Source organism: Castor canadensis, chromosome 15, assembly GCF_047511655.1.
Source record: "Castor canadensis chromosome 15, mCasCan1.hap1v2, whole genome shotgun sequence".
NCBI classification, from domain to species: Eukaryota; Metazoa; Chordata; class Mammalia; order Rodentia; family Castoridae; genus Castor; species Castor canadensis.
Window position 1 is genome coordinate 29,234,506 of NC_133400.1, and position 13,519 is coordinate 29,248,024.

The window sequence follows — 13,519 nt, forward strand, 5'->3', positions numbered from 1 at the left end:
TCCCTCTCCCATTCCTCTTCCTTCTATAGCCCAGATTTCTTTTCAATGGTGGGGGTGAGGGGGTATGTGGGTCTCTATCCATGGCCCTCATTAACTCCCTCAACCTCACACACTTTACTTCCAATGAAATTTGGCTTTTCTCCCACCACTCCACTGAAACTGCTCTTGCCAAGGTCATCAACAACTTGCCAGACCCAATGGACACCTGCCCATCTTATCCATCTACTGCAGCATCTGACTCAATTAACCACTTCCTCATCTTTAAATACTCTCCTTTGTTGATTTTCATGATGCTGTTCTGCCTTGGGTTTTCTTTTCTATCTCTCCTATCACTTCTCAGTTTCCCTCACAGATAGTTCTTCCTAAATTATTCTTATTTCTTGGAGCTAGTGTGTGTGTGGTGTGTGCCTTTTCTCCCCTTTCACTTAGCTTGAAGAGGTTACCAAATTCCATAACACTCACTGCCCACAAGTACCACAGATTTCTAAATTGACCTGTCTTTCCTGGAGAGTCCTATTTCCTAATCCACATAGCCAACTGCTTACTGGTGAGCTATAGCTGGATGATCCACAAGAATCATTAGCATGACCAAATCAAGTTCTCATTTTCCCCCAAGTCTTCCCTCTTCCTTCCTCCTACATTCTTCCATCTCAGGAAATAGTACAACCATTACACCAGTGGCCCAAACCAGGAATTCTGGGCTCGTTCTTGTCAATACTCTAAAACTGATCTCTTCAATATCCTTCCAATCCATCATCAAGTAAATTCAGTTATTCCACTGCCCAAATATTCCTTGAGTCTGACTCTTTTTCCCACCCACACTGCTACTGTTTTAATTTAGTTCTTAATCTTTTCTTACCTGGATCACAAAAATAACTTTCCATCTGGTCTCCCAACCTCCAGACATGAGTCCCTCCAGTCCACTGATCCTGCCACTCATTTTCCTAAAATCTTTTGGTGTTAATTAAATAATTCGTTACCTTCAGAATAAAATCCAAAGTCACTAGCATAATAAAGACCCTTCATGATCTGGTTTCTGTCTCATCTTTTATCCCTCATTTCTTATAGTTCTTCTCACATATTGTCTTAGATAAACCAAACTACTTTAATTCCCAACATGCTCTGTGCCATAATGTATCTCAGTACCTTTGCACAGGTTGGTCCTTGGCTGGCATTCCTTTTTTTTACCTGGCTAACTACCACTTGTCTAAAGTCTCAGCCCACATGGCATTTTCTCTTGGCTAACTTCTCTTAACTTTCTGCCTGAACAGTGCCCTCTGTTCTCCCACAGCATACTGTGCACGTGAAAATTGAACTCAAGAGCCTCTTATATGTAGCTCTCTTTAGACTCTGGGCTCTTCAAGGGCAAAGACTGAAACCTTCTTCTCTTTCTCCAGGTCACCATGTGTATGCTCAGCACAAAGAAGGCATTCACAAATGCTATGGATGTATGGATGGCTCATTTACTATCCTGTCTTTTCCTAGGTATCTCTAAGCCACCTTCCTCCACTGAAGCCAGAGGCTTCACAGGCAGCTTCTCTCTGTTGCTACATGAAAATGGTGCACACTTCTGGGCAGAAATGGGAAACGATTTCAGGAGGTCTCCAGGTGGTCACTAGGGAATGCTTGTGTCCAAATCAATGTGATACATGATGGTAACCACCATCACCACTCCCAGATGGAACCTAGCACCAATCAGACCCTTGTCTAGTCTATCACCAACCTTAGGCAAGACTGGTGCCATGTCATTTTCCAATGGATATTGGGTCCCAGACTATCAGCTTCTCACTGCCCACATTGGTGGTGGTCATTTAATGTGAACTATCATTGTGTTACAACATAAATGACCTAAGTTTTGGAATTAGACAAACCATTGTCTGAAATAGACCTGTTACTATACTGTGTGGCCACAAGCAAGCTACTTTTTAAACCTCACTTCCTCATCTGTAAGATGGAACTGCTGACTCTACTTCCTCATAGGTTGATGAGAAAAAATAAATGAAGATAATGGATTGAAAATTATGAACACAGCCTTCCAGTATTATTTTGGTTTACGTAAAACAATAAGGTGCATTCCTTGTGCACCTTACTTCTTTCTTTTCAACTAATATTTTTTGAACAACTCTTTTGAGCCAGCTATTATGTTCGATGCTATATTATATACAAAATAAGTCACCATCCTTGCTTTAGGGAGCCCTGATAAGAAAGGGACACCTAAGCTAGCAAGGGATACAGACATATAAATACCTAATTAATTCATAATGTGTGATATACATTAGTGGTATGGCAAGGGAAAGGAGACACAGGCAACTCAGGGTCAATATTAAAGCATGAGGAAGCCAAAAGTAATAATGTTCTACAAAAAAAACCTGTCATCTACAACATACCTGAGAATTCAGGGTAAATCCTTAACTACGGAATCTTATTCTTATATATTATACTCCTTTTATCTTTTCTCCATTCTACTTGCTTCTTGGATGATTGACAAACCAAGGGAGAAGAGGGACAAATTCAGGGCACTGACCATTAGCCTTGCAGGAATTTATTTTACCATAATTGTTTGGTGCTATGAAAAGTACAATGTTTTTTCTCTTCTCTGTAAAGAAAATTAGAACTAAAGATGGCTCAGCAGATAAAAGTTGTGGGTGGTAAATACTCCCACTATTACCCATTGCATTTCAGGCCTCTAGGTTTCTCTTTACATTTACTGTTACCTTAAAATTGGAAATCCAATAGAGGCTGGAGAAATTCTATGATGAAAACCATATCCCAGTGAAGAGAGAAACAAACTGAGGTCCAAAGGAGCTAAATGATCTGCTCAAAATCAAACCAGAGGGTGCGTCTAAATGACTAGATAGTCTCCTGATCCTTCTCATATCAATCCAGATCTTAGGCTTCAAACCCAGGCAAATTCCATTGCACAAAGCCTTCCTTGGTAGAAGGGAGGGCTGACTCCACTTTGAGCAGCTTAGAAGCCACAGACAAACCACTTCTCTCTCACACACGTCACTGGCTCTCTCTGCCCAGTAACATCCTGATTCTTACTAACAAGACACTTTCAGGTCTGCCTTTGGTTTGAGAACTGTATCTGCATGAAAAGCTTGATTAGCAAAATGCTAATCAAAATGCTTCTCAAGGTTGGAGATATGGCTCAAATGGTACAGCACCTACCAAGAACAAGGCCCTGAGCTCAAACCCCAGTACCACAAAGAAAAAAAAAAAGTCTTTCTTGGCTGACAAAGTGTTGTGGATGAGGTTGGTATTCTGCAATTATCTAAGCCTTAAAAGAACTTTCAAGAGTCCCTCATATCACCACAGAACAGAACCATAGTTGATACATAATTGAACCTCAAGATCCTGAAAATGAAGGAATTCCCAGTTTCACAGACCATTTAGAATGAAAAAGGAGTTTGGTTATCCAGAGTCTAACTCTTTCAAGAAATTGCGCTTTCTGAGAGGCAGAGGTCGAGCTGCTGGTCTGGACTCCTGGTTTAGTGCTCTTCCTTACTCTTTGTAATATCACTTCAGCCTCTTGTGCTGAAGCAGCTGCACCATCAAAAAATGTCACATCAGCTATGACAACATAGTTTGTTATATAACTGGTGCTGCAGAGCAGGCAAGAGGAAGAAGCCATGAGCATGAACTATGGTGCCGCCCCTTCTGGCTCTCAGGATGGTGAAGTCCCACATATTGGACAAAAGAACTCCATATGGAAAGGGAACACCCACCTATCAATCAAAGGAATTAAAAACTAGAGCTAACATTTGCATAACAATTTCCGTGTTGCTGACACTGTTGTAAGTGCATTTCACATGTACATTTTGTTCCCACAATAACCTTATTAGGCAATTAACCTTTTTACCAGCCCCATTTCACAGACAAGAAAAGGGAGGGACCAAAAGCTATGTACCTTGCCTACAGTCACACATCTAGTTAGTGATATAGTCAAAATTTGAAGACAGGCAGCATGGTTGTAGAATAATGTTCTTAACCATCTCTCCATCCCAAGAGACACATACTTCTCTAAATAAGAAGAAGATAAAGACCAGTCAGCAAACCACTGCTCACTCTCCTCTCCCTTCCCCCTGCTAATTACTTATTTTTGGACAGTTTGTTTGCCTTCTATCAGTGTGTGATGTGAATGAGGGACGGAATAAAAAGAGTGGGATATAAATTTGCGCAAATTCCTGGAATGGAGTTCATCTGAGAACTTTTAGGCTTCTTATGATGATGCAGTGGATAAATGGGATGTGAAGTGTGCTCTCATGGCACTTGCTGCTTTCAAATCCATGTAGTATGTGTGCACACATACATGCACATTTTTTTCTCTTTTTTTAAAATGAAAAGTTGTTCTTTCGCTAGTGTCAGTTTTGGGAGCAACACTTCTCAAAATGTTTTTTCAGCTTGGAATAATCCCCAGCATTAGCTTATCTGTTGTTTTTCAGATGAAGATAGGCTCTTGTGATAATGGTCTGTTTGATTTCTTATGAAATGGGAAAGAACATACCCTGGGAGACAGAATTGAGTCCCTCCATTCAGATGGGCTGAGCACATGTCAAAAGTAGGACCTTATTCTATTCATACAAAATCTCCAGTGTTGACTGGAGAGTATTGTGAGCAGCTGAAAAGCACAGTGATCCTGTCCTAATTTTAGCAGATATGGCATCTTAAGAAACACAGTATAATCTGGAGTTCCATATGCTGAAAGACATGATAGCACTCCAAGGCTGGGCATTAGAAATCTCACCCCCCTCCCCAGATACAGACTCCTGTCCTTCAGCCATGTCAATCCACACGAAGTTTCATTCACTGAATCTACTTGGCAATAAACCTTTCCACAGGCATACAGGTTTCATTTCAGAATCCAATGGGTAACTGAGGTTCAAGAACTCCACAGGCACTTTATAAGGAGATCAGGTAGATTGTTTGCTACTCCTCTGGCAGGAAAGTCTGCTGGTATTTACAGCTCAGTGAACAGGAAGGAGGGAAAGAACACCATCCATCACCAAAGGAGATCTCATCTGTCACTTGCTCTGACATTCTGTTCATGCTCATGCTCTCTCCAGAAGGCAAGGTGCATCCATTAGAATAAACATGGAGACAAGAGCAGGGGAAGGAGGCAAAGCAGTCAATAAGGTGACTGCAGAAATACCAAGTCCGCAAACCTAGAAGAGTAGCTATCAGTGGAAGGATACTTAACTCAAGACCTTTGTGGGAAATAAACGTCCTCTGAGATGGCTGCAAGTTGCCTTCACCTCCATGAATGCCTGCCACTTAGTAGGTGTTGAACCGAAAGAATATATGCTTGCCCTGAACCTAAGCCCAAACCAAAGGGGTGATACCCTAATTACAAAGTCAGGATCAGCTGGGAAGAGGAAGCCTCCAGCTTTTTGGCAGCAGGTAACCTTTTAAGACTACCAGCTTCCCTGACAGGCTGGTAATCATTATCCCATTGTAAGGGCTGGAATATATGCGTGAGCAATGACATCAGCAGGCAGATTTAATGTTTTAAAATGGCACTGAGCAGGTACCTTGGGAATGAATGCATGCCCAAAATGCTCCATTTTACTGTGTCCATTTAGGTGAAACCTACTAGTTAGCAAGCTGTGCTTCACTGCCACCTTTGAACTCTATTTTTGTAAGAATCTATTTAATGCTCCAGAGGCGAATAGCTTGAATTCAGCATCCCAGCCAACTCGGCACCCCAGTGAAGGCAAACAGAAGTGCCCAGAGCAACACCATAATTCATTTTACATTTTCATCAGATACATGGTCCAAGCAGTTGTCATTATTTGTTCTGAATTGGGAAGTCACTTCAAGTGATATTGTATCAATTCTGTATCTCATAAAACATAATTCTAGGAGGTTTCTTTGCAAGGGTTTGGTATTTCAATAAAATTCACATTCCTTTAAAAACTTTTATTAGTCTGAATAACTAAGAGTCTCACTGAGTATATGCAAAATGATAAGGCTGTAACATAGGTGAGTTCACAAACCCCTAAAACAAGCAAATTTATTTAAAATGCCATGAAAAAGAGTCACTGATTACTCATAGTACGTGTAAAGTTATATTTGTGCTATCTCAATTATCACTGTTTATTTTTCTGTTACAAAATGTTTTGGATGGTCAGACACAAGAGTTCCCAAACACTAATTCACAACCACATACACAAGAAAAAACCCTAGAAAGCTACATTCAATTTTTCTTTCTTTTTTTTTTTTTTTTGTGGTGGTGACTAGAGTTTGAACTCAAGGCTTTGTGCTTGCTGGCAGGTACTCTACAACTTAAGCCATGCCTCCAGTCCTCAAATGAAATTTTTAATGAAAAAAAAGTGTTGAGAACTAGGCTCCTAAAAATAACAATGTAATCTGCAGTGTTTCTGAAGCAGATGCAAGTTTCCCCTTAGGACACACATGGAGAAGAAAAATTTGAAAGGTCAGTCTCTCAGCAATATTCCTAGGCTGATGAGGGTGTTAACACCTTGTTCCAAGCAGCATCTGCCAGCCAGTCCTTTATCATTCAACTTAGGTTACTATAGAAATATATGGAAGCCTATCCCTTCTAATCAGCACACTAGAACACGGATGAGAATATAGGCTGAGTGCAATGGTTCTTTGCTTTTCTGGAAATGCTGAATAAAAGGGGTTCAGCAATGTCTGAATATCAGTATTACTCCTCAACCCAATGGGTTGCACTACTAAACTCCAATTTCCATTAGGAAATCATCAATTTCTTGTAGAGTGTCACCCACAGAGGACTCTCTATCCACATAATTTCATCTGTCCAGGTCAAATAACACAGCATCAGAATTAACTGATACATATGGCATGATAAGTTGGCCATTAATTGCATGGCACAGGAAAGTAGGAAACTGCTTTCTGTAAATGTCACTCAGACTTTCGGGCCTGGGCCCACCCAGAAAGGCCAATTCCCCTGACTCAAAGTGACTCTCAGTCAAGTGGTGATCTCAAAAACCATCTCTGCAAATGAGAACGTGAAAGAATTTGTCACTATGATACAGTTACACCAATCCCACATTTTGTGGTTAATAAAACAAGTACTGCATCCAGCTTGGCACAAGGCCCTGATCTGACTTATTTCAAGCCAAGTGAAGGACTGATGGGAAAGCTGCCATTCATGAATGCAGGAGTACAGGATGCCAGGGTCTCTTGTGGCAAAATTTACATGGGCCAGACACAGTTCTGACTGACCTTTTGAGCAAAACTACCCTATTTCCTGAAGAGTCGGTGTATTGTGTTTTTAAAAAGACAAACAATTGTTTTAACAACAGAATAGTTTTGCCTGACATTTTTCTCCAAAAAGGTGTCCTATGGGGGTGAGAAAAGAGGGAAGCACAGAAAAAGAGAATACTCTGATTTCTGATTTAAGTGTGATCCCAAACATCAAACATCTCATACCCCTCCTCAGTGTAACCAAATACAAGACAAAATTTTCCCTGAAAAGTTTGTGTACAGCCTTCATTTAAGATGTCCTGCCCCAGAACTTAATTAGGAATTTTCATTCTAAAGTGGCACACCTATCTCTCCTCAAAGAGCACAGCTCTCTTTGAATAAAAAAGGCAAGAACTCTTTGGGGGACTCAGTGTGCGTATTTTTAAACTTCTTATTAAATCAACCTAATTTATGGGGCATGTTCAGGAAAAGCAGGTAACCAGTTGCTTTGCAGATGCAGACTGCAGCCCTTCCTCTCCTATCTTCTCCTCCTCTGCCCTCCCCTCCCCGCGTTTCCGAATATCTTCGGCCCCTTCCGAAGTGGATCGGGCTCTCTCCGCGGGGGCCCCGACTCGGCTCCGAACACTGCCGAGTCCCTCCGAGCCCCGCGCCCAGACCGAACCGAGCTGAGCCGAGTACTGCCGAGCTGAGCCCCATCGACTTTTCCGGCCTCGGCTGGGCGCTGTCCACCACTTGCAACGCCTGAAACCTCACCCAGCTCGGGTGGCTAGGGCTTCTACACGACTCCCGGCCTGCCACTGCAGATTACAGACTAGTGAAGTTTTTGAAACGTCCTCTCTAGAGAGAAAGGGGTAGCGCGGGTTGCATTTCTCGACCCGCAAGGGCTCCAGGCAGATGCAACATGCACCTTGTTGCAAAGACCCATTCCCCAGGCCCCACCTCCCGATCCACTTGGGTTGCACAACCTCCAGAGAAACCCCAGGCCAAATTACCCGTGGCTCAGAAGGGTGCGGCAAGCCGAGGGGGCCTCTGCGAAGAAAGCCCCAGGGAGCTCTCGAACAAAAACAAGAACATGTCAAGCAGATGGGAGAAATTGTCTCCGAGTCGCTACTCCCTACCATCATGGCGCCTCCTGGAACCCGCTTGTCATGCCTGTTACACATACACGATTTTTTTGCTTCTTGGTTCTGAAACTGCAAGTACGCTTGTCTCCCACCCACCTTCCCACAAAAGGGGTTTTTATTTTCCATTGTTTTCCTACGGTATGCAATTACTTCGGCTATTCTGTCAAGTTGAAAAATAATCATTTTTGTTTACTGCACAGCAACCTCTAATTAGGAACTGTGTGTGCACAAAGGTGTCACAGCAAAGCGATGTGGAATCCTTGCTAAACGGTCTTAACGAACTCCTTCTCCTGTCCTGAACTGACAGGCCAACGGAAGCAGCAGGGCCAGGTGGCCCCGAGGGCGCTCACTGCTTCCCTGCCGGCCACCCCCTCCCCAAGCAAATCTGCCTGTGGGCTCACCAGGAGCTGCCGAGTAGATGGGGAAGAAGCGAACCTGCGAGTGGGAAGCAGGGGCGAGGCTCCTTATTGGGAAAGCGTGGAAGGGAAGGAATATCCCATTTTGTTTTAATTTTCAGCCATCACTCAAATCCACCCCCAGTTAATTAGAAGGGGAAACTGATATCTAAGTCAGAAGGGGGCGGCGGCAAGTGAGGCCTGAAATCCGCATTGTGGGTAGATTACATGAAACACGGTTTATGCAGAGTGTAAATAAATACACTGATAAAAGCCACAGAGTGAAGGAAAACTGCCTGTCAGGAAAGCAAATTCTGGGAGGGTGGGGGAGGAAAAGGACCCAGGGCAATCGGGACGGACATTCGGCCCCACAGCCGAGTTTCCCCTTCCCGTCTCTATCTGGGATACAGCTATGCCTGTCACATGCGCTTGGAAACCCACCCCTTACCCTGCACACGACCCCTCCCCTAACTTTAGCCCTTTGGGGGGGCGGGGCAAGATGGGAGGGGTTAAAAACCACAGCCTCCAATTTAACACCAAATTCAGGAAAAGCAAACACTTGACCCTCCACCCCAGTCTGGGGCTGGATCCCCTTTATGTTTTAGCCAAGTTCAAAATCACTGCCCCAGAAGAAGAGCAGGGGGAAGTGGGATTACGGGGAGGAGAGACAGAATGAGACGGAGACAGAAATGGAAGCAGAGAAACACGAAATACTCCACCAGCAAGAGTACTGATCATAATCTGCCAATAGTGTGATGTTCTGATCAATATGGCGGACAATGTCATTCATACAACTACAGGTGCTCCCCTTCCCTTCCCAAAAAAACATCCACCCAAGGGGTAGGGGTGGAGAACCCAGAACCAACGTAGGAAGTGGGGGAGGGGAGTCAAAACCAGGTGTGTGTGTGTGTGTGTGTGCGCGAAAAACCAGGCCTGAAGAGCAATGTGGAGTGAGCACTGTGCTAAAAACGATTCTAAAAATTATTCTTAATAAAAGTACAAATCCTAATGCCACAAGGACTTACTTCATCTGCTTCACAATGGTGCTTTTTCCTGATTCTCCAGCCCCTGTTGGGACACAGACAGGGAAAACCAGTGAGTGTCAGCTTAGGGGAAGGGGGGGGGGTCGCTAAGGCATGCGAGGGGGTGGCGATCCTGGGCACATGGTGGTGCCAACTCGGGGGCCAAGTCTCCCGGGGAGGCAAGTGGGGTGGGGGAGCTGGCCGGGGGAGGGGATGCGTTGTGGCCGGGGTTTGGGGTAGGGGTGGCCGCCGCGGTCCTTACCCAGCAGGAGTAATTTCACGTCTTTGGCGGCGCTGATGCCATCTTCTTTGAGGTTTTTCTCAATCGCCTTGCTTCGCTCGAGGGCGGCTCTCTCCTCAGCGCTGAGAGTACATCCCATGGTGGCCCCTTCCCTGCCACAGCCCGCACGACTCGGCTGGCACGGCTCCCCGACTCGGCGCGCCCCCCACCCCCCCCAGAGAGCAGAGCCTAGGCTCAAAGGGAGAAAAAAATCACGATATCCTCTCCTTGGCTGGAAACAAAAATGTCGAAAGACCAGAACCCCCCAAAAAGACAGCCGCTAACAAGATTCCAGCAGCGGAGACTCGCGGCAGCTGGAGGGGGTCTGGGGGTGTCAAGGCGAGAGTGGCCTGGATATAGGGCTCCGGAGCAGAGGGACGAAGCGCCCGCGGGCTAAGGAGGCGCGGGCTACGGGCACTGAGGCTTGTGCGCGACCCAAAATAAATAAAATAGGAGTCGAGGCTAGATCCGCAGCCGGAGCCGGCGGAGGGTGGGGTGGGGGGCAGGGTGGGTCCTTCTGCCGCGGCTGCCGGAGGCGGAGGAGGAGGCGGCGGAGGAGGAGGCGGTGGAGGCGGCGGCGGCGGCGGCGCGGGGTGTGGAGGGAGTGAGTTAGGGGGTGCTGCTAGTGCATGTGCATCGCCGGTCCTTGGCCGTCGGTGCGTCCGCGGCGCCTTCGTCGACCCCCGCGCGCTGGGCAGGGCTGGGCAGGGGGCCGGGCCGGGGGGCAGGTCTCTAGCGGGAGGCGGCGTCGCTCTCACCCAGAGCTCGCATCGCTCTATGGAGCCTACTGGAGAGAGGGAGAGCGCGAGGGAGTCGCGGCCAGCGGGGAGCTCGAGGGAGAGAGAGGAAGAGAGACAGGAGAGAGAGGCAGGGAGGGAGGGGAAAAAAAATGAAGGGAGAGCGAGCGAGAGAACGCGCGCGCGCCGGAGCCCGGCAGGGGAGGGGGCGAGCGCAGCGCGCGAATGCGCCAGAAGCTCTGCGCACGGGCTCCGCGAGCCGCCGGCTGACGTCAGCAGGGCCGCGCGCAGGGCCCCCGGGACGGCTCTAGCGGGGGCGGCGCGCGCACCGGGCTCCGCGTCAGCTGGCGAAGGCGCGCACGCGCGCTCCGGGCGTCCCCTCCCACTCCCCGCGCCTTCCCGGCCCGCGGCTCTGCTGCGTATGGCGCGTGCTGGGTTGGCGAGGGCGGGGCCTGGGGCCAGGAGCGCGCCGCGGCGCCCCACCCCACCCCACCCACCCCGCCCCGCCCCGCCCCGCCCCGCCCCGCCCGCACGGGCCTTCTTGTCAATGGGAGCCGGGAGCTGTGCTGACCGCGCCGCTGTCAGGTGGTCCCCAGCTCGCACTCTGCGCGGCCTCTTTTCCTGTCCCGCTGGCTCTGCTTCTTGTCTCCAGCAGTTCCCCTTCTTGGTTGTTCTCCAACTGCTGGGGCCGCAGCAGCTGAAGCCAGGTTATCCTAGCAAACGGAAGGAGGTAGTGGGTTGGAATAAACCTGCACATCCCATAATTCGCCTCTGGAGCCCGGGGTCAGATTCGAGTTTTTTGCTTCCTGGGTCCGCCTTTATTGAGCATCTAGTATGTGAGAGACGGGATTGTTGAGGAGGGAACGTACGTAGCAGGCTGAGATAAAACCACAGCCTGTTCTTAAGGAGCTTCAGCTCCCTGGGCCCTCGTGGACCTTGCGTAGAGATTATGACCACAGCAGTCAGGGCAGGAAATGGTTGCCACCCCAGAGAGGCTTTCATGGAGGCTTGTAGCAAATGCTTATTCCCTGAACATAGTTTAAATGCCTTGCAAATGTTGGATGGTCTAGCTTGGTTCAGGTCTTTGCCCTGAATTCTCCTGTACTGCTCCTTCCAAACACAAACATGTAAGATGAATTCTGCATAGATTTTTGATGAGAAGAAAATGTTTCTTCCTCCCTTCATCTTAAAACTCCCCCCACCTCTTCCCAAATAAAGACCCAGAAATCCGGGTCAGTTACTCAATGTACAGCTAATCAAATACCGAGGAAACCAATAGACAGTTGCCAGAGATGGGGCATGTTCTGGGTGGTCTCCGAGATTTTGAAGAAAATAATTCTTACCGCACAAAACAGGTTTACAGTCAGTTCCACCAGACAGCCCCGGGATCCCTCCTAGAGAATGGGGTCAATAAGACAGGGCTGCCTGGGAATAAGACAGGCAAGCAGCCAGTGGAAAACATTTTTTCTAACACTTGGGCATTTCTGTGGCTATGAAAGCAAACTTGTTTGTTTCATTTCAACAATAGGGAAAAAAAAAACCCACTCCTGTTTTGGAAATGTTACCCAGCATAAAAATACATTTGCAATGGAGAAAAAGAAGGCAATTAAGGCCCACCCAGAAGAAAACATTTTTCCCCTGAATTTCTTTAATTTTGTGTTTCCCAATCTGGGTTTGCCTCATTCTACAAATAGCTGCCTATGTCAAAAGTTGTATGTAATGTAACTGGAATATTTAAATTTGAATCATATTCTACCTATTCTAGGAAACTGGGAAAGGAATCCTTTTGACAATTGTTTTACAGAGTAAATAACTGCTCCCCCTCCCCCAATTCTTCTTTCCTATTTGGGTTTTGCAGGTGGTATTAGGAGATGAATCTGATTTGGCTTAAACTCACAGTATCACTAAAAACCAGCCTTCCAGATCCAAAACAGAGAGCTTAGGTACCCAACATTCTATAAAATTTGTTATTTCCTCTAGAGGTTGCTAGGACAATTATGTAGATCAACCATCTACCAGATGCAGGGAAAAAAATCAGCAGCCTCACCCAGGTTCTGCTATTTCTACAAGACTGCATTTGAAAGACAGAGAGAGGTAAGGATAGAACCATTTCCTTGCAGATGGCAGGTCACATTTTGCATTTTAGTGCTCTATCATATCAAGTGATTTTTAAAGTCAGACCTTAGGCTCTTGGGGGCATTCTGGTGTGTCTGATTGGATGAATCTATCCTTGATTTTAGGTATATTTCTTCCTTCTTGGTATCAGACCTAGTATGGTAAGGCACAAACCTGTTTTGTGTTTTTCTTTACCCAGTCAGTACTTGCTAAGCATCTACCTACCATGGATGTAGGGGTCCAGTTGGAGGTGTAGATGTTGTATTTCAGGTTTGCCTATCCTGTTTTCTTTTTCTGGGTCACTTTGCATCTTTATGGCTGGGTTTCATAAAAGACTAATAATAATCCGCTTCATCTGTATAGTGCTTTACAGCTTACGGAGCACTTTTACAAAAATTATCTCATGTGATCCTCCCACATAAAGCTCAGTTAGGCACTATGGTGTGGGAAGCATCATGGCTGAGTGGAAACAGCCTAGACCATGAATACAGATTGATAAGAGAACATTTCTGAGATATCCTACATTTGATTACAAAAGGCCAGGAGATGGAAGGAAAGAGAGATGGGAGATTCATCAGTAACAAGCTAGAGGCCCCAAAGGACAAAAGATCATTTTTCCATTCTTGAATGTATGTCAAAACCTTCACTCAAA

The 13,519-nt window shown here is 46.3% G+C and overlaps 1 protein-coding gene and 1 long non-coding RNA gene across 4 annotated transcripts in view; one reads left to right on the top strand and one right to left on the bottom strand.

Annotated features, from left to right (window-relative positions):
- Positions 1–10,129, bottom strand: part of Gnao1 (G protein subunit alpha o1) — a 153,965-nt gene extending 143,836 nt beyond the window's left edge. For all 3 annotated transcript variants that reach the window (XM_074055975.1, XM_074055974.1, XM_074055976.1), the window contains exons 1-2: positions 9,998–10,129; positions 9,739–9,781 (exon numbers count right to left, since the gene is read on the bottom strand). In XM_074055975.1, coding sequence (XP_073912076.1) covers positions 9,739–9,781; positions 9,998–10,115 — 161 coding nt within the window. In that variant the 5' untranslated portion in view covers positions 10,116–10,129. The remainder of the gene's footprint in view (positions 1–9,738; positions 9,782–9,997) is intronic.
- Positions 9,499–13,519, top strand: part of LOC141417412 (uncharacterized) — a 97,183-nt gene continuing 93,162 nt past the window's right edge. Inside the window, exon 1 of the long non-coding RNA XR_012441966.1 lies at positions 9,499–9,808. This is a non-coding gene — a long non-coding RNA (uncharacterized lncRNA). The remainder of the gene's footprint in view (positions 9,809–13,519) is intronic.